The sequence below is a fragment of the Megalobrama amblycephala genome, linkage group LG20 (genome assembly GCF_018812025.1).
Source record: "Megalobrama amblycephala isolate DHTTF-2021 linkage group LG20, ASM1881202v1, whole genome shotgun sequence".
NCBI lineage: Eukaryota > Metazoa > Chordata > Actinopteri > Cypriniformes > Xenocyprididae > Megalobrama > Megalobrama amblycephala.
The window spans coordinates 16,718,574-16,739,416 of record NC_063063.1 but is presented as its reverse complement, the minus strand read 5'-3'; the positions used below and the strand labels follow the sequence as shown (position 1 = coordinate 16,739,416).

The window sequence follows — 20,843 nt, the reverse complement described above, 5'->3', positions numbered from 1 at the left end:
GCAGGCTATCACCAATTAGGCTGCCCTCTTCCTCACACACCCACACACACATTCCTCCTGCAATTTTGATGCCTGTCTCGTCTCGGCATCCTCTGTTTCTGTTACACCATTGCCGAGCCCGAGAGCACCACACAGAGAGCGAGGCAGCGGAAAACAAGACGAAGACAGGAACACAAGTACGGCAGCATGCATATTAATCAGCGCAGTGATGTGATGTACATTCAACCCCCAAGGAAGACAGAGTGCGTGAGAATGTAGCCACTGAAAAAAGGTACCGTAGTCATGTTGAATGAGTATTATGTGTCAACTCTTGCAAAACATTGATCTTCCTAACAAGCCACACCTTACAACAGCTTGTCATTGTAACTGTACTCAATTTTTGAGGCCTTTAGGAATGCGTAATGCTATCTTTTTGTGCCATAGCAGAGATCAGTATGTTATGAAGCTCGGTAATGGGGCACGTGAGCGTATGCAGCTCTATCTAGTCCTATTCTCATCCAATGTGCAATGCTTTATATGATTTAATCGGGCTGCAACTAATGATTATTTTGATAATCAATTTATTTGTTGTTTTGATGATAAATAATGATAATATAAGAAAAAAATCTCATCATAGTGATGCAGTGGTTCCCAAACTGCGTGAGGTGACAGAGGGGGTACGAGAACAAAATGCTGAGTTTTGCCATTTTTTTGCCAATTCTACCACATCTTAAAATAACATTAAAACCAAGCATGTATTTCAAACAGGCAAAACGCCATCTCTAGTGTAAAAACAGGAAAAAGATAGTGCTGTAAATGGTCAAATAAATGACATCCAATCAAATTACCAAATTTTTTGCGGTCAAAACTGATTGCATCCACACAAGAAGCGTGCATGTGATAGGTTGTCTGCAGAGTATGCTGCTTTAGCAAATCGCGCTACTTTACTGTCCTTCAATGTACCTTTAAAAAGTGGGGTTTTAGCACTTACTAGCATGAAGAACAAATATAGATGGCGCAGGTGCACTTAGGGCATGTCTGAATCCACTTTTGCTAGTTTAACGACGGAAAAAATGTAAACAACGTGGGCGTTGGATGTGAAAATGATATCTGCGTTGAGCAAAAAACACTTGCGTTGCACCTGGTATCGCATTGCGTTGGGTGTATGATAGGGCCCAGAGTGTACATAGATATCGATTTAAGACACAAACTCTCTTTGATGCAGAAGTTCTTGTATTTAATACGAGCGAGAATGCAGTTTTTTTTTTTCAGAATATTCACACAATTGCATACGTGGCATTGATTTTATACAACAGTTCAACAAACAAAAAAGTAATATTTAGTGATGTGGCCTACATTTTAAACAAAATACTGTCAATATTGTTTGCTCGTAATAATAGTTACAAGCAAACGAAAGCCACAGCAGTGGTTAGTGAATGAATCTGTGCTTTGAACGAATCGTGAGAGTCAATGATTCAATGACCCATTCATAAATACAGCCACTTGATTCATTACTGAATGAATGAATGACTCGATGACTCACTCATTAAAACAGTAACTTGCCACCACATGCTGGCTTTTTTAGTTTAATGTTTCAAAGCATCCCTTCATTTTTACCATCATTTATTGCTTTATTATATTAATAATACAATATTTTTATTATTAATTGACATGTATTATTAAATGACGCATATATTTTATAGGGTTAGAAAAGCTTTGTCTTTATAAAGGTAAAAAAATGCACCTGTAAATCAATTTAAGGGGATAAAATATTGTCCCTTAACGGAAAGGTGTGAATGCAGTTTAAGTGGATGAGTGCAGAAGGATGTGAAATGCCTCAGGGCGTACACCACTCTAAAAAGATTGGGAACCACTGTAGTAACGCATTGCTGTTATGTCTTTTTCCTGTAAATCTACTTCTTACATTTATATTGACTAAATTAGTTATCCCTTTTAAGTTACTACTCTCATAAAAATACAATTACTTCCATTACATTTAGAATGTTAAACCTAAATTTAACATCAAACAACAAATATTTTAGTGTTAGTCAGAATTATTGTGCTTCATTTCACTTTTGCTCTGTTTTATGCACATGGCGCTCATTCATTGAAGTGTGTGAAGCTTAGCTTGCTTGCTTTCAAGCCTGCAAAATTTCATTCACAGATAAGAATACAACCATTAAGCGTAAGTTATGTGTTCATTGAGTTGGGGAAAACTTGTCTCAAATGCATTAACCAGAATACATTTTGACACATCTGACAGGACAAATCGAAACTGTAAAATGTATGACTCTCGAAGGTGACGCTGACCTCAACCTCCATGTTTCACAACCAAACTTCAAGCTTCATTTAGGTATTTAACCCCACTTTTCATTATCCAATTGATTTCCTATTAAAGGATTAGTTCACTTTAAAACAAAATTACCCCAAGATTTACTCACCCTCAAGGGGGAGCGGGATGAGTTTGTGTAAGAAAAATATCCATATTTTACAAGTTATAAAGTAAAATATCTAGCTTCCGCCAGACCCCCTTCTGTATTCAACTTACACTTAGAAAGTGTAACGCCTCTCGCAGTTCAAAACACACTTTGTCCTACGCCTTCCCTATTCAACTTACAGAAAAACTTTTTTCGCAAGTTGAATACGGAAGGCTGGCTTCATAGACCAGCGAGCTTGATACTCGTTGATCCCGTTCACTGCCTTTCTAAAGCTTGGACGCATCAGGATATTTATTAATATAACTCTGATTGTGTTCATCATAAAGAAGAAAGTCATATACACCTAGGATGATTTGAGGGTGAGTAAAGCTTGGGGTAATTTTCATTTTAAAGTGAACCAATCCTTTAAGTCCCACCCTAAATTACAGAGGTTCAATCTAAAAAACAGAATGGTTACAGATACTGTATCATGTAGACTTTAACAACCACAAAGCAGATGCCCACCTACTCCGAGCTGGAGCTCCCACTGTAGCCTTTAACCCTAAACCCCAATCTTTAGCCCTCCCCACTGAGACCCGCTCCAGAGAGGAGGCAGCCTCAAAACAATGACAGCTTGACAAACGAGCCCCCCTCTCGTCTCCAGTGCACTAGTCTCACGCCAGGGGAGAGGATAATGAAAAGAGAGGTATGACCAGTGGTTCAGAAAGACCCTCATTGCCTCCTCAAATAGTGCTATGCAGTCACACAGCAGGAGAGCGCAGCAGTATGGCATCTGCACCGCTCGACAGCCCACACATCACATCCAATCTGGACAAGATGGAAGTGAAGCTATCTGTGCCTCAGAGAGGTCTGCAGAGGTTTCAAATGAAGAAACATGCTAGGAAAACAGCATGGAGACGGAACAGAGGGAAGTCGGGAAATGACAGAATTGAAGGAGTGATGGACAGACCTCAGCTGTCCACAAATTTGAGACACTATAAAGGGTGTTTCTTCAACTATATAGACACTTTTGGACCCTGTGGGCATACAATAACTCACTTTGACTAGTTTAATATATCTACTAACAATGCCCAACAGTGTTTAAACATTCATGAAAGGAAAAGTACACATTTTTTGTCAATTTTCTGAAACATTGTGAATATTTCCATCATAATGTCACTTCCACCACATATAAAATTATATATTGTATTGTATTTAAAGGGTTAGTTCGACCAAAAATGAAAATTATGTCATTAATGACTCACCCTCATGTCGTTCCAAACCCGTAAGACCTCCGTTCATCTTCGGAATGCAGTTTAAGATATTTTAGATTTAGTCCGAGAGCTTTCTGTCCCTCCATTGAAAATGTATGTACGGTATACTGTCCTATGTCCAGAAAGGTAATAAAAACATCATCAAAGTAGTCCATGTGACATCAGTGGGTTAGTTAGAATTTTGTTGAAGCATCGAAAATACATTTTGGTCCAAAAATAACAAAAACTACGACTTTATTCAGCATTGTATTCTCTTCCGGAATCCTTTCCATTGAACTGATTCCATTGAATTGATTCCATTGAATCCTTTCATCTTTTGGCATTGGTAATGCACTTTTACGTTGCTGTGGTTGTTTTGGGCGATTAGGACATCCACGACATGCACACTTACGCACCATTTTAAAAAATATAGCAATACCAAAATACAAACAATGAATACAGCGTGCGTCTCCCTCAGACTGTAAACGAAGCTCGGGTGCACTAGATAACACGTCAACAGCGTCTTACATCAGCAGCGTCACTGCGGAGTCGTGAACCACACTCCAGAGCAGAAGGGGGCGGTAATGCACCAATAAGCTGGATGCCAACAGCCGTAAAACAGGAAAGAAGAAGAAGAAGCGGAGTTGTGAACGCGAATTGACAACAGACCCGGAAGAGAAGACAATGCTGAATAAAGTCGTAGTTTTTGTTATTTTTGGACCAAAATGTATTTTCGATGCTTCAAAATGTCGCGGATGTCCTAATCGCCAAAAACAACCACAGCAACGTAAAAGTGCATTACCAACGTCGACAGGTGAAAGGATTCAATGGAATCAATTCAATGGAATAAATTCAATGGAAAGGATTCCGGGAAGAGAAGACAATGCTGAATAAAGTCGTAGTTTTTGTTATTTTTGGACCAAAATGTATTTTTGATGCTTCAACAAATTCTAACTGACCCACTGATGTCACATGGATTACTTTGATGATGTTTTTATTACCTTTCTGGACATGGACAGTATACCGTACATACATTTTCAATGGAGGGACAGAAAGCTCTCGGACTAAATCTAAAATATCTTAAACTGTGTTCCGAAGATGAACGGAGGTCTTACGGGTTTGGAACAACATGAGGGTGAGTCATTAATGACATCATTTTCATTTTTGGGTGAACTAACCCTTTAATAGCATTCTAATGGAATGATATAGATCTGTTCACAATAGATATTTACCGTGATTGTTTTATGTTTCGTATTTCATATCTGACATAACCAATTTGATAACCAAGTACACAAAGTTTTGAAAAAAAGAATGGCTTTAGGCTTTATGGCTTTATATTTAAATCTATATGTAAATGATGTCACTGACAACTGGACAGCTAAAACTTGTGTAAAAATTATATTAATATAAATAATTTACAGAAAATAACACATCGCAAATTGTTAATTATTTCACTTCTTGTTTAGATCATAACAGTTTTTCATCTAGTTTTTCAGGTTTGAAAGTCAATGTAAAATAAAATCTACACATAAAAAATAACTGATAAAAGGAATGGATTTAATGTAATCTTCGTATAACAAAAAGAAAAATAAATAAAATCTTAGTATTATACTGCCTATATAGAATGGCTTCAGTTTATCTTTTCAAATGACACAGATCTCTCAATTAAGGGCAATCTTGTCACAACAAGCGCTGACCAGTCACGAAAGCTCCTCAAACTGCCGCTCTCCTGGTCTGTAATGAGAGAGACGGAACTGGAGGACCGCAGGTAGAAAGGAGTGTACATGGCTGGTCACTCTCTCCATCTGCCCCGCCATCTGTTGCTACTTTCATTTAGTGCTCGGTGCTGTCCAACTCCTCTGATATGCAGGATCAGCCGAACACATGCAAATGGAGACACTGTTATGCAGGAATAAGTACCTCATCCGTCTCTGTCTTTCCCTTTCCATCAGGCTACCACATAATCTCACATAAAGCACTTTTTCTACTCTCTCTCAGACAATAAATAAAACAGGGCTGTCGATACATTAAACAATTTAATCGAATAAATTAGATGATGTGCAAATCAATTAATCGGCCTAATCATAATTCATAGTGTGTACTAGTGTTTAGTATCATTGCTATACAATAATTTTTGTTAATATTTTAAATTCGATTTTATTTTTATTACTGATTTTATTTCAGTTAATGTTTCATTTATTTCAGTAATGCAAATGCTTTGGTTATTCTTCCCTGCAGATAGTCCACTTTAGTTATTCTGCTAACTATACGTAACTTTGCAACTACATGTCAGCTAACTACTAAAACTCTAATGACTGGTAGTTGTCATGTAGTTGCAAAGTTACTTATAGTTAGTAGAATGTCTAAAGTGGATTACTGAAAGAAAGTGTTACCATTGTTTTTTAAGCAATTTGTTTGTAGTTAATTATAATCCTGTCACATACTGTACAGCAATATTTACAGAAATTTTTTTAAAAATTCAAAGATATTAGGATGACCTTTTCATTTTATTTTATTTTTTTTTTTTATTTAGAAAAAAGGGTCACTTGCTAAGGCTAATTTCTAGCATTTCATGTACTCTTTATATGCACAATTAAATAATATTTTCAATTGGAAATTACATGTAGTAGAAATGTTCCATTCATAAGTGCTATTTACCTTGATTTTTTTCTTTTTTCCCCTCACTTGAAGCAAGCTCTACAAACTGACCAGTGTTGAGGACAGTTACTTTTAAAAGTAATGCATTACAATATTGTGTTACTCCCTAAAAAAAAAATAATAACTGCATTACTTATTTACTTTTTATAGAAAGTAATGCATTACGTTACTTTTGTGTTACTTTTACTCATCTAGGCTGGGCTGTTTTTTCATTTTAGTTTGTTTTTATAACAACAAAAAGTTATATTTTTGGCAAAAGTAAAGGCCCTTTCACACCAAAAAGTGAAATGAATAAGCCTCAGGCTGAAGGGAAATGCAAATTCACGCCTGTACATTAGAGGGCGCAGCTCAAACAAACCTTACAGTTATGCTGCCATTCTAGAATACAGAAGAATAGGATGCAGGAGAAGTAGTAAATGAGTAAATGTATACTCACATTTAAACTACAGAAAAAAAAATAGTCTAGACTAATCATGATGTTCACACAGCACACAACACGCCTCTGCACTTACTCCCGATAAATAAATACACCATAAACCCGAATAAGTTGGCTAAACTCAAAAAATTTGAGGTAATCAGTTACATCGAAACATTTAGGTTAAGAAATTCAAAGGTTTATGAATAGAACTGGCAGATTATTATTTTGTACTCATTCATTTTAATTGCACTTAACTTGAAATATTTGAGTAAACTAATTCATACATTTAACCTGGCTAGTTTAACTAGCTGATTCAGTAAATGCTAACTTGCTAATTGGTAACACAATGCTTTGAAAGCATTAGCATAGCAAAGCAATTTCTGAATGAGTACGGCAATATAGAACATTTAACGCTATCTGTTCTCAAACAAAGCTCATGCTCCACTCATCATCATGATGGTAATTCCCCCCTGTCAGATTTGTGAAAGAAATGTGTCAGTTTTGAAAAAAAAAAATAAAGTTCTAAATATTCATAAAAGTAAATTGGATTGAACTAATTTGTTCAAACCTACAGCCCTAAAAATAAGCTTTTTTGAATTCATTTTTGGCCTTTTGCCATTTATTCGTAGTGATAGCAAAAAAAGAACTAGAAATGGTGCAGACAAGGGGAACGGGATTGAGAAATAACACAAACTTGCATCACCACCTGGATGAGTGCTCAACATGTCAAAGTGCGTTTGATCATTTCTAGGCCACACCTTCATCTTACATTCACAAACATTCACAAGGCCTAATCTACCTTCAACTGAATACACACTCCCTGAATTGCAATGTTCTTTGAGTTTAGCTCACTAGGTGACATCCAGAGAGTCAGCAATCACATGGTGGAGCCGCAGGCCCTCCCCGCCAGAATACTGCAGCGCACAGGAGCTATAGTTGCTACAGGGATTAGGGAAATGTATGTTCAACAATCATGATAAACAGGATGAGTTGGCTCAGAGGCATCATACATTATTCAGGTTTGCTCGTGGTGAGTTCCCGCATGCCAATGGAACCTTCACCGTAAATGCATGTTACAATTTTTCTGCACGCAACACGACACCTCATGAAGTCTAAAAGCACGCAGGGGCCGGGGCAATGAAACAAATACTGACTTGGGAATCAACATGAACGACCTGCCAACCGTGCAATCAAGCAGGTGTGGCTGAGGGAAATAAAAGTGAAGTCCATTATGGCTCGGCTGTTTGAACCCGCTTGTAGTACATCCTATTGCCTCTCTAAACAAAACGAGTGCTGTAGGGTAAAACTCTGTTTGCGGAACTATCAGGTACTAAGGAATGAGCAGAGGTTATGCGCTAAGTTTAGTCACTGTAAGTGCCCATTAGGAACCTTGGAGAAATGACAGGAAATTAGGGCAGATGTTATTCTGGGGCATTTGGTTTTCTTTGATGCTTTGTTCAAGTAAATCAAGCACTGAGAGCAGCTGGATGGTTATGGATTCATGCACTGAGTTTATTTCACCTCACACAGCTGGGCAGGGCCAACTGTGAATGTAACCACACGCTTCGAGAACTTTTTTTTTTTGCATGAATTTTTATTTATTTATTTATTTATTTAGCTCACCCTAACTCACCCTGTCTCCATCTGTCGGTGGTGTTCATTTTCATAGTTTCTCTTTTTTTTTTTTTTTTTGACAAAAACATCCATTTCTTTTTCATTAATTTGGTCAGTTTTACTCTGAAGTGAAATAAACAGTACATAACAGAATTATGATATAATAAGTTGAAATGAAATGTTCAACTAATTTTTTGTCATTCATTCATTTTGTACATTTTACTCTGATTGAAATATAAAGTACATAGTAGAATTATCATCTTGTTATTTAAAATGAAACCTACCTATCTAATAAAATAAAATACAATTTAAAAATAACTACATTTATTTTAGTAAACTGCACATTCAAACAAAAGAATCCTTTAAATTTAAGAAAATTTTCTTATTTATTAATTTCGTCCATTTTACTTTATATAATAGAATTACCTTATAATCGTTTAAAGGTAATTATTACACGGTTCTGTGGAATACTTGATTCTGATTGGTCAATGGCGCCGATAACATCCGCTAAAAAAAAAGACAACACAGGCTCATCCAGGTAACTGAAGTCTTCACCGCTATACGCTTGCTAGGAATGTTTTTTCCTCGTGGAAGTTTTGCATTTGGTGAGCTAATAAAATATTAAAACACAGCAGGGCTCCACAATAAGGACTGCCCGATGGCCCGGGGCCAGTGTGAATGACTCTCGGCATAGTAGACGGAACGGTAAATTGCCCGATCGGGTCAGTGCTGTAGGGTGTGCGATATATATCGTCTATGTCTACGATATCGTAATTGTTGATTTAACGATCTGAAATTATCGAGTATATCCCTCAATTTACAAAACCAAACAAAAACACAACACACCCATTGAGTGCACGCATGCAATACAGGACGTAACGTTAGTCTAGTAAGTTTAGGTTAGACTAGTGCGCGTGCATATTTAGAGTGTACGCTTTCACTGCGCGTGATTTAGTCTATTAAAATGCCTTTAGAATGCCCCAGAATTCGAGATAAGGGGCAAAAATGCCCTAGTATATCTTTTATATTCATATCATTTAATAAAGTTAACCAATATTACACAGCGCCGTTTTCTCCAAATATCAACAATGACAAATGTGATATTGATTTTATACAGAGTACAGTTTAATGAACAAGAACTTAATATCAAGTGACTTACATTTTAGACACCAAATCGCCTGTTTCACTCTATTTTGCCTACGAAAATAGTCCCAAAGTCCACATCATTGTTTTTCGTCTCTGAGCAACACTTCCTGAATGAATCAGCCGTCTGAATCGGTTGAATCTCAATGACTCGCTCATTAGCAGGGAGTTGCTGCCACCTACTGGCGGGTTTAATTTCAGGTTTAAAGTGTCTTTTCATTCATAAAATAATTTCAAATAACAGTATTTAACGTTTTATATTTTCAACATTTCAAAACATTATTTATGCATCTAGCTCTCGACTGATTCATAAAGTTTAATCTATAGTTATATAGTTATAGATATTATAATTTCTGTACCTGAAAATCTCCTGTTTAAACCTACATGAAAAACTTGAAAAGCATTGTTTATTTCATTTATATGTTTGTTCTGTTGTATTCATGTGCGCTATACTCGTAATTTGATTATTTATTACTATTTTTATCACTTGCTGTTTATTTATCTAACAATATTTAAAATTTAAGTGAGTTAATCTAGTAGCTTTTGGTGTCATAACCTTATTTATTAAGGTTACATGTTTCATAAATAACGGAAAACAATAACTTGGCTTATTTTATAGGCCTATTTTATTTTCTGTTACTTTATTAATCTTTTGTTGTGGGAGCAAGTGAAAATTTTGGCGGGGCAAGTAAAAATTTGAACCACTGGCCCGACTGGGCCAGTAGAAAAAGTCCTTAGCCTTAAACCCTGCATAGTCAAATCAATATTTTGTGTACAGTTATTTAATTATGTCATCCGGTGTCGCGGACTCGCTCTCTCGTTTCATACAAACGCAGCTGCTGCAATTTTGAACTGCTGTTTTGTACACTGTTGGATTATAAAATAAGATAAACAGATTAAACAAAGTTTAATCTCAGATCAATATCTCTTATCCCCATTATTATTTATGTGCAAAAATGCCATGTAATATGTGGTATGACTGTACCGTATCTCTTAAATGTCCTTGACCATCTAGTTTGAACTTGGCGCGCTAGCAACTGCTTTCTTCGCGGAAGCTTTGCGTTTAAAGAGCTAATAAAATATTTCGACTCAGATCAATATTTCATGTCTAATTATTTACTTATGTGGCAAGTAGCCATGTAATGAGCGGGATAATGTACACCCAGCCAGTTGTTATCGCAGAATAAACCCCTTCAGGCTGATGCAAGATTCTGATCCTGATCACCAGTGTTGGGGTTTATTCTGCGATAACAACCGGCTGGATGTACATTATCCCTTACATATAATTATATACAATAAAAATAACATTTAATTAGTTTAAGCAAATTAACAAAAATTAGTATAAATATTTATTTATTTAAACACTTGTCAAATCAAATTAGTTTTTTAAAAAAACATTAACTAAATTTGGTACATTTTGAAAAAAGTATAAACATTTATTTATTTAAATATTTATCAAATCATATAAATAAACAAGCGAAAATGGAGGGACAAAAAAATTAAAATCAATATTCTAAAGTATTAGCTACCTTTCAGAAGTTACTGTGCTGTAAACTCTCCATGATTTAGAGACTGCTGCTTTAGCTTAGCATGTTAGTTACTGTGTGTTCACACCGCCGGCGGCGAGAGCGTCAAAGTGACGCTAGTCATTCATTTTCAGTGAGAGCCGGCGGCGAGCTCCCGCGAGAGCGGCGCGGCGCGTCTTGGACGGAGAGACATAGAGGAGAGAGCGTCGAGGTGAGTTGAAATCAGGTTAACTTTATGGTAATGAGCTATGACGCGGTTCGGCGGCAACCAGTTGGAATGTAGAGGTCCTCGCTTGAGAGGCTTCCGATTGGTTGACGCGACTTGTCATTTACTTTGACCCTCCCGTCGGCGGCGGTTGGAACGAACAGTACAGCGTTGTTGGCAGGGCGGCCAAGGCGATTGTTGACGCTCTCGCTGGCGGCGGTGTGAACGCATGGTAACACATTCTGACTAGCATCTTGTGTATATACTGGATATATTTATTTGTTCAACTCTTTCAGTTGAAGCAGATCAATCCCCAACATGCTGTAATAGATCATTTCAATCAATTCTTTCTGCATTTATTTTCTTCTAAAACCATTTTACTGCATTAATATCTTAGTTATCTTTGCCTCATATTTTAAGCATGTTTTAATTAAAATTGTTTAATTATTGTCATTAAGCATCTTTGTCATCTCATCTTCATTATCATTTACACATTAAAAAACCCTTTGTTAACAAACATTTCCATTAGTAATTTTGCTGACAAGATTAACACTGTCGCCTGTCTCTTTTTGTCTCCCTGTCTCTTTCTCATCTCATTTCTCCATTTTAGCCTTTCACAAAGAGCTGTTTTCTGTGACTGGAATCTTACAAATGTGCATCTGGAGGAAGCTGGCAACACCCAATAAAACTGCACCAGACTGCACCATTCTCTTTCTGATGGCTGTTTGTGGTGAAATTTGCTTGGGCGATGACAAAGCAACCCATCTTTGATGGGTTAATTGACCGAATCATTTCCATAATTCCTGCACAGAGCTTCAACAATGCGCATGTAATTGATTGTTATTTTCCCACAGCAGCATCTTTGCTGCAGAGTGATATCAGTGTCCAGACAACAGCAACAAGCTTAAGAGAGATGCTCTTCCATTAAAGAATTAGCCACTATAGCTTTAAGCACTTCAGGGAGGCCTGACAGAATATAAGGAGGCATCTATGAGGGGTGGAAATGCATAACTGGATGTGGACTTTGAGCTATCGCCGACTCCCTTTTTGACAGGGAGGCGGTGAGCACTGGTCGCTTTGTTCATCTGGAAAAACAACAGAATTAAAATTCTGCTAGGGATGGAGACAAAAGGCAAAAACATAATCCATGCTTGAGTGGCTCTCTCTGAAGATGACATGGACTGAAGAGAAACACAATTACCACGGTAACAGTAACGTCAGCTCAGCTGCACTTTCTGCCTCACTGTCAAGGATGAGCTGACAAAGAGAGATATTTTTCTATGCTAAGGCCGAGGCAACAAAGCGGTGAATGTCGCCCTCCTCTACGCAACATAATGGACAGAATATCTCTGAATGAGTGCCACGTCTTTACACGTCATAGGAGAAAGAATGAGTGTACAGATCTTTCATAGAAGCAGGGATGCTTTCTAACACCTCGTCCTATTGCTTCGGTCCTCTCTGAAAATAGAACAATGCACTACGCAACAAAATCACAGCTAATGAGAACATATGTGATGTTTTTCCCCAAAAAGTATTTGGATTGGATATTTGGATTTAAGCCACACTTCTTTATGAATGAATGTCTTATATTTAAAAACAAAATATCAAACCAAGTGGCATTTTTTTGATAAAAAGAAAATTAAAGCACAGTATTAAAAAAAAGAAAGGTTTATTAGGTTTTTAAAAGAAAGCAAGAAATAGAAATGAAATCACTCACAAAAAAGAAAAAGAAAAAATCAATCAAAAATTAAGCAGAAAAACTCTATCAGCATTTGTTTGCAGATCACACTTATCATCTCATTATTTGACATAATACAATGAAATTCATACATTTTGAGTGTGGCTTAGTTGGCCAAATATGGTCAAATACTTTTGGGGGCCATAGAGTGATGACGTCAGAACCTGGAAGACTAATTCACCACTGGTAAAGTGAGATTAAATGCATAAAGTATATTAGCTTAATTTAAAATATTAAATTATTGCAGGTTTGTGCAATATTCTGAGATTGCATTTCACTGTTTTTATTCATTTTGAGGAATACTGAATAATGCTCACATTTAGTCTAAAACTACAGTAATCATCATATTTACACAGCGCACAATGCTTCTGCGCTTACTCAAAGTTTCTCTCAACATGGCGACAGGACGGCTGTCAGTCAATACATGGGAAAACAAAATTATCTCACAACCAATTTGTACATATTTTACAAGGTGGCTACGAATTGGGTGACGTGTAGGTTTAGGGGTGGGGTTAGGGGGTTGGTCATCGTACAAATTCATACAAATTGTGCAACTCAAAATATGTACGATTTAGCAAAAATCATACAAATTCATACGAGTGGAGTATGAAATATGTACAAATTTCCATGAGATTGGGTTGGAAAACAAACTTGCTTATTTGAAAAAGTAACTCTCAATAGTAACTTTTGTTGTAAATTTAAAAGTAATGTGTTACTTTACTAGTTACTTGAAAAAGTAATCTGATTACATAACTCAAGTTACTTGTAATGCGTTACCGCCAACACTGGTGGTAAACATAACTTAAAGATACCTTGATATTTTGTTCTGCAACCTTAAACTGAATACACTCACTGTCTTATCTAGTTACTTATTATAAACATACATTTTCAAAAATAAACATAACTGCTTCAAAGTTCGCGTTTTCGGTATATGTGTGTGTAATTTACTTTGCAGAACAAAAGTATCATTATTTTGTGTTTACCACAGGCTTTCGTAAATTGAAAAAGAAAAAAAAAACATATTAAAACCCCATAAGAAAATCTTGAGGGAACCGGGGCGAATTAGTCTTCCGGGTTTTGACGTCATCCCTGCACCGCTCTATTATCATGTGAAGCCGGATTTTACACCAATGAGATTTCACTTTGGACGGGACTACCCAGCACAATACAGCATAAATAGAAGCCAAGCTTGCATCAAAACTGTTGACAGTCATGGCTATCACTGAAAAGACTACAATGTAGGACCAAACTCTACATGCAAAATATTGGTACTCACCTCTCTCACAGGAGCGACCTAGATAGCCCGTCCCTGAGCAGTCGCACACATATCGGTTCCAGCCCTCTCTGCAGGTGCCACTGTTAAGGCAGGGGTTGCTTAGACACTGTTTAGGAGGTTCCTTAGAGCAGGATGGCTTTACCCCAACCGCCCTCTGGGCCTCCGCTATCCGCCGGATGTCCTTGCTCTGGCCGTCCATGAACAGATCTCGCACACAGCCCACATAGCCGTAGTTAAGGAGAGCGGTCCACACCTCCGTGGGGAAGATCAGACCAGCGCGATCCTCTGGCAGGCCGCCCAGGTAGAGTATGTCGTCCAAGTCCAGGATCTCACTCTCACCGGGAGCGTTGTAGGGAGTACGGATCGAGTTGACGGAAATGGTGCCTGTCACAAAACCACGAGAAGCAAATTTAATTATGTTAACTTGATGTTTAGATGCCATTTCAGCAACTTCTAAAAAGTTTGATTCAGTTTTAATGAGAAATTATATATGCAAATTATGGACTATGCAAATGAAACTCTTAAAGGCTATTGAAATTATCTTTCATTCTTTCCTCTGTAAATAAAACCCCCTGTGCTTTCAGAGCACACAATGTAGACGGAAATCTCTGGGTTTCAGTCTCCTCAAAGTAAATTTGAAATTATGTAGCTACTGTATATTCACGCTTATGCTTGGAAGTATGAAAGATGATTCCAGAGCAACACTTTGTCACCATTTGTCAGAACAGCGCCTATAGCATTGATTTGTCAGTTTTGCATTTGTAGGTATGTCGAGTATGAAAATCGCTCTGCGGATGATCAAATCAGCTTGATGTAAATGTCAATAGCAAAAGTATGAGTTATGAACAGGATTGGTTCTAAAAAAGGAAGCCTGTGACAATATGTGGGCCCTTGGCACAATGCTAAGTCTTTTGCATAATTTCTGGTTAAGGTAAAAGCACTTTTCATATATTATATTATATTATATTATATTATATTATATTATATTATATTATATTATAATAAAGGGAATCTGTAAGTAATAAAGTTATCTGCACAGTACAGAACTTTGCTAGATGTATATAGTAATAATTTACATTTTACACATTGTTGGAAATGGGGATCAAAATCCATGTGCGCAAAATCTTTTATATTATCATCTGTTTTGGGCCGTCTTGATATGATAGTGCAACCCCTTATACAAAGACAAAGATTCAAAAAGCAGTCTCCATAGCAACAGTAGACAATATGTACCAGATTCACTGGATAGTCATCACTATCAAAAGGGCATATAACAGAATGAACGCTCAGCCCTATTCATATTTAATTTATTGGTTGTGACTGATTCAGTTCTCACAAATTATACGTGAACCCTTTCAAAGCATGTTTCTGTCCGCCCTCCTGTTTTATGGTTTACGTCTAAATACCGCTTTTACAACAGTGGTTAATATAAAGAGCAAAAACACAGTGCTCTCAGGTGTGGCGAGCCTTTCATTCACTCTAATAATGTTAAAACACTTTCACGAGTTCCATAATCACCCTCATTGTTTTCCTGGCGACTCCAACAAACAGGCATTCATACGCAGGCGGCAATTCAGAATTTTCCTTCTCATTTTCCACCACTGTGCACTGCCATTATTCACGCCTTGAAGGCAGTTACAAAAGAAAAGCCATTACTGGCAAGATAGGAGAGAACAGGCAGGGATTAACGCAAAGCGCTGGCCACTGCTGAATCCTGTTTATTAGTGTCCAACACTCAGTCCAAACTCAATAAAAGGCGGCTTAGAATTAAAGATGCCGCCCTTTCAGAGCCAAAACCTTCATTCTTTAGTGACAAAAATGCAGCTTCTGTTATAAAGGCAAAATTAGTGTGACTGTAATCGAGGGGTCAGCTGGAGGCGGTATTGTATGCATGCAACATGTTAAAGGGACCGTTCACCTAAAAAAGAAAATTCTCTCATCAAATACTCACCGTCATGTCATCCCAAACCTGTGTTACTTTTTTTGTGGAACACAAACACACACACTCACACACGTTGGGTTTCCATGTTTTATTGGGCTATTCCAAACGTGTCGCACAAGTTCTGAAAAGTGAAGCCAAAGCGACTTGATCGCCCTCAGTATAGGTCATAAACCCCACCCTCTCCATGTAATTTAATGGGACATGAGACAAACTAAACAATTAAATTGCACTTCATATAATTTTTTTCCAAAGACAGTTTCTGTCATTTTATGTAGTTTTTAATCACACGGATGTAAGTTCAAGTGTTTTTTTTTAAATAAGATTGGTTTTCGTTAGTTATTTGAGGCTTTAAAAACCGGGGTGTGACATCATAATTGACAGCTGTGATTGACAGCTGTGACTGACAGCTTCTCTGAGCAAAGTAGTCACTGAGGCACAGACTTTTTTCAGGAGGAGATTGGATCTTTAACTTTAATTTCTAAATTTCCATAACTGTTTATTTCACACCGACATGAGTTATTCTGCAGTAAACTGTACTAAACGATCCTGCGGGAGTGTGGGCGGGGCCTTGATAGTGCGCGGCTCCACTTCATGTTCACTACTGCGCAGAATCGGATCCCAAAATCACTACTGCGCAGACTCAGAATCCCAAATCAACACAAGATGTCAGCGCCATATTGGAAAATTGGCAGCTTCACTTTTCTACAATGGAAGAGTAGAGATGCGTCGTCCATATTTTTTTTTTTTTTTTTTTTTTTTTTTACAGTCTATAGTATATTCCATAGACATGATTCCATAGACATGACCCTAAACCTACCCATCATAGAAAACTTTCTACATTTTTACATTTTCAAAAAACAGCCGTTTTCCTCATGGGGACCAAAAAATGTCCCCACATGGTTAAAGATTTTGGATATTACCATCTTTGTAAGGACATTTTGTCCCCATAACACACACAGACACACAATTATATATTGAAAATGTATGTTTTGGACCCATTCAACTTTCATTATATGGACAAAAACAACTCTTCATAATATCCTTTTTGTGTGTTCTGCAAAAGAACGAAAGTCGTTCAAGTTCGGAACTGGTTTTGGAGGGTGAGCTAATTATGACAGACCTTTTATTTTTGGGTGAACAGTCACTTAAGTCAGTTTGCAAATGCTAACTAGGACTTTAAATGCCTCAAGAAATCCAAACAAACATTGGCTGAAAATGTATGGATTTTCATTATAAATCATTTGTGAATAGATGACAGAATAAACAGCAGGAGCGTTAGTGAGTATGTGCATTTAAATGTGTGCCAAGCTCCAGTAAAGGATGTATTTGCTCTCAGATCTGTGATTTATTTTCATCATTAATGGCTATTGTGGGAATTGAATGAATGGCTGCAGTATCGTTCTGCCATGCTTTCCGGTCCGTGATGTAGAGCACTGGGCCTGAGCTTAGATTTGCGTCACATACCTCGAGAGGGAGAAAAATTCTCTTCGAGATTAAATGTGATTCAATAGACTGATTACGGCCTCCTGTATCTGACTCATTATTCACAGGCACACCCAAAGAAATTGGTGAAACATTAAACGGCTAGACATGGTGACACAGTAAATTATAATCATGCTCCATGTAACTCATTCCCTGCCAAGTTCAACGAATATGGGAAAAATAGTGCTTTCCGTTCTATTCCACTTGATACATTACTGCAGAGATGCCACTTGTAACATGCTAACAGTGTTAGTAAATAAGAATTTCATTTTCCTCTAAGCCTGTAATAAGTCTGTATGGATTTGATGAGGCATAGCGGCACTATTTCTCCTCCTCTCGCGCTCTACCCGCACACACACACACACGCACGCGCATGCACACATTATCTTGTCCTGTGTTGCGCACTTGGCGACTGTACCCCTAAACAGCAGCCAAACATCTCCCCCGGGTCATCAGTAATGAGCATTCTCCATCATCTCGACTTCCATTCACTCTGCTCAGTGATTACATAGCACAGCCTAATGCTGGGCCCGGCATTACTTTATGTACACACGCACAAATACACACACACTAGTGGAGTAGAGTGGATTTCTGAAAAAGGAGGCAAAGTCCCATTTGGTTTTTTCAGTCCAATGTAAATTCATGTTCTAGTTTCATTTGATATTTACATGGTTTCTGCTTGAAATGTGTATGGAAATGCATTTACCATACATTATTAAACAATCAATTCTATCATTTTTTTTGTATGCATTATATTTACATACTATTTCTTAGGGATGTACATGAAGCCAAATATCTTCTTCAGAAAGGCACAAAAATAGCTTCAAACTGAATACCGAATTCTACTGAATAATAATAATAATATTAAAAATATTTGTTAACCTGAACTAAAATTGCATTGGTGAGTAACATTTAACTGAAACTATCATACTATCAAAGCATATTTGCTATATAGAAGCTACACTACCTTTCAAAAGTATGGGGTCAATAAGTTTTTTCATTTGCAAGAAATTAATACTTTTATTCAGCAAAGGTCGTAATGTTACAAAAGATTTTGAAATAAATTCTGCTTTTCAAATAAATGCTGCTCTTATCAACTTTCTATTCATCAAAAAATGAATGAATCCGTTTCCACAAAAATATGAAGCAGTACAACTGTTCTCAACAGATTGATAATAATAATTGAGCACCAAATCACCATATGATTTCTGGAAGATTATGTGACACTGAAAATCCAGCTGTTTTCACAAGAATAAATAACATTTTAAAATATATTAAAATCATTTTAAATAATAATAATAATAATGTCACAATATTACTGTAGTTTTGATTACATAAATGCATCCTTGGTGAGCATAAGGCTCGATAACCTCCTTTAAAAACACTAAGAAATATATACTGGTGAAATGGTAGTGTATAAATTGAATAGTGTTGTCTAAAAATAAGCTTTTCATTTAGTTCTGACACACTTCTGGTTTCAGCCCCGCCCACGTCCAATTGTACATGAATACAGATACAGAACAGATCATTTGTCATTGCAACATTATACAGAGAGATAATGGCTTCAATGCACAACCCTACTATTTATTTACTATTTTAAAAAAACAATTCACATTAAAATCTCATCAAGTTTAGGATTTTTAACTTGCATTGCTTCAAAAATAACTAAATAATTACAGTATAAAAAGCATAATTCATGTAGCTTGTTACTGGTAACTGATATTTGCTATTATTTTTTAATAGTCACCTTCTTTTTGGACCATTAGTCAACAAATCCTTTGTAAAAACATGGGTCTAATGTCGGCCACAGGCACGGACACGCAGCTTTCATTTAACTGAGTTGAGTGGTCACTAAAACCTCACTCATAGATCATCACTTCCAGTTCATTTCAATTCAGAAGTGACCGAAAGTGGTGATGTCTGAGTGGGTGTGTTTACTTTGTACTTAGCCTGTCCATTTCCACCAGTTTGACCCATTCATTCAGGCCAATTTGTGGCCTGGCTGACTGCTGGACAGTGTCACTTTAGAAAAATAAGTGGTTTATCTACTATACTTGATCTCATATTTCAGAATATCTCTGTACTGTCGATTATTCTCTCATCCTAGTTTTTTTTGTGGAGGCACAAAAAACGCACTTGACGCACATATATACGCGTACATATGTACGTTCTCATTAATAGATGCATATGCAAAGGCACAAATATACATGTTTGCATACACGCCCGCAAAAACACCAGCATGCCCACACTGCACCAGGATGGCTGCCCATATATGATCAAACAGCTTGCGTAGGCAGCCAATTCACGCAGGCGGGAGGGTGACGCAGCTCATTCTGTGGGTCTGAAATGCAAGGCCCCATCTGTCAATGGTGTTTCAGATTCCCATGAAATGCCACTAAGAGAAAAGGTTTGTTCTCTCTTTCAAAATGTGCCTGAACTCACAATGACAGCTAGTGGATTGTGCAACGATAAAGCCTGGAGAATACGATTAAACCGAGCCCTGTGTGAATGAAAACGATGATTTGATGAAAAATACAATTTAAAACCATGGGGAAAAGACCCGCTCTCTTAACAAAACCGTATCCAATCTCAATTGAATACTGTATTGGCATGAAACAAAAATAACACACTTGCTTTAGAAATCTGATTTCATAATTGCTTCAAAAGCTATTTAATTTTCTCCTTATAACTTTCACCATTTAATCTCACAGTGTATGTCAGAACTAATGCAGGTTACTGCCGTTTCTATATCCGGAAAGAGAAGATGAGAGATTCGCAATAACCACGGATCAATAGAGCCTTTTCCCACTTTTTCACAGAAACGAGAAAACTAACGAGTACCAAAGGCCGTTCTTTCGACTCCAGGCGAACGGCATTGACGTGCGAGAAAAAGGGGAATAGTGGGAGAGTTAGGGATGAATGTCTTTGCTTGGCAGAGCTTGCTCTCTCCTTTGGGAAACCAAATCTGGTTTCCATGGCAACTCCGGTGGAGAAGACAGAGCTCGAAAGGAGGAGGAAGACAGGAAAGACTGCGGGTCCTGTTCATATTCAAATGCCTGCCTGACAGCGCGCTCCGGAAGGCATGGTTACGACCCGTGTTCACGCGAGCGTGAGAGAACACTGCTGTCTCGGCTATGTCAATATTTTCGTAGACCTTGAATACCAGCCGACATCTAACCATACATTGAATAC

General features: G+C 37.3%; 1 protein-coding gene across 1 annotated transcript in view; it reads right to left on the bottom strand.

The window, feature by feature from the left end:
- Window positions 1–20,843, bottom strand: part of nrxn1a (neurexin 1a) — a 207,716-nt gene that overhangs the window by 93,122 nt on the left and 93,751 nt on the right. Inside the window, 1 exon segment of the mRNA XM_048171554.1 lies at window positions 14,228–14,611. Coding sequence (XP_048027511.1) covers window positions 14,228–14,611 — 384 coding nt within the window.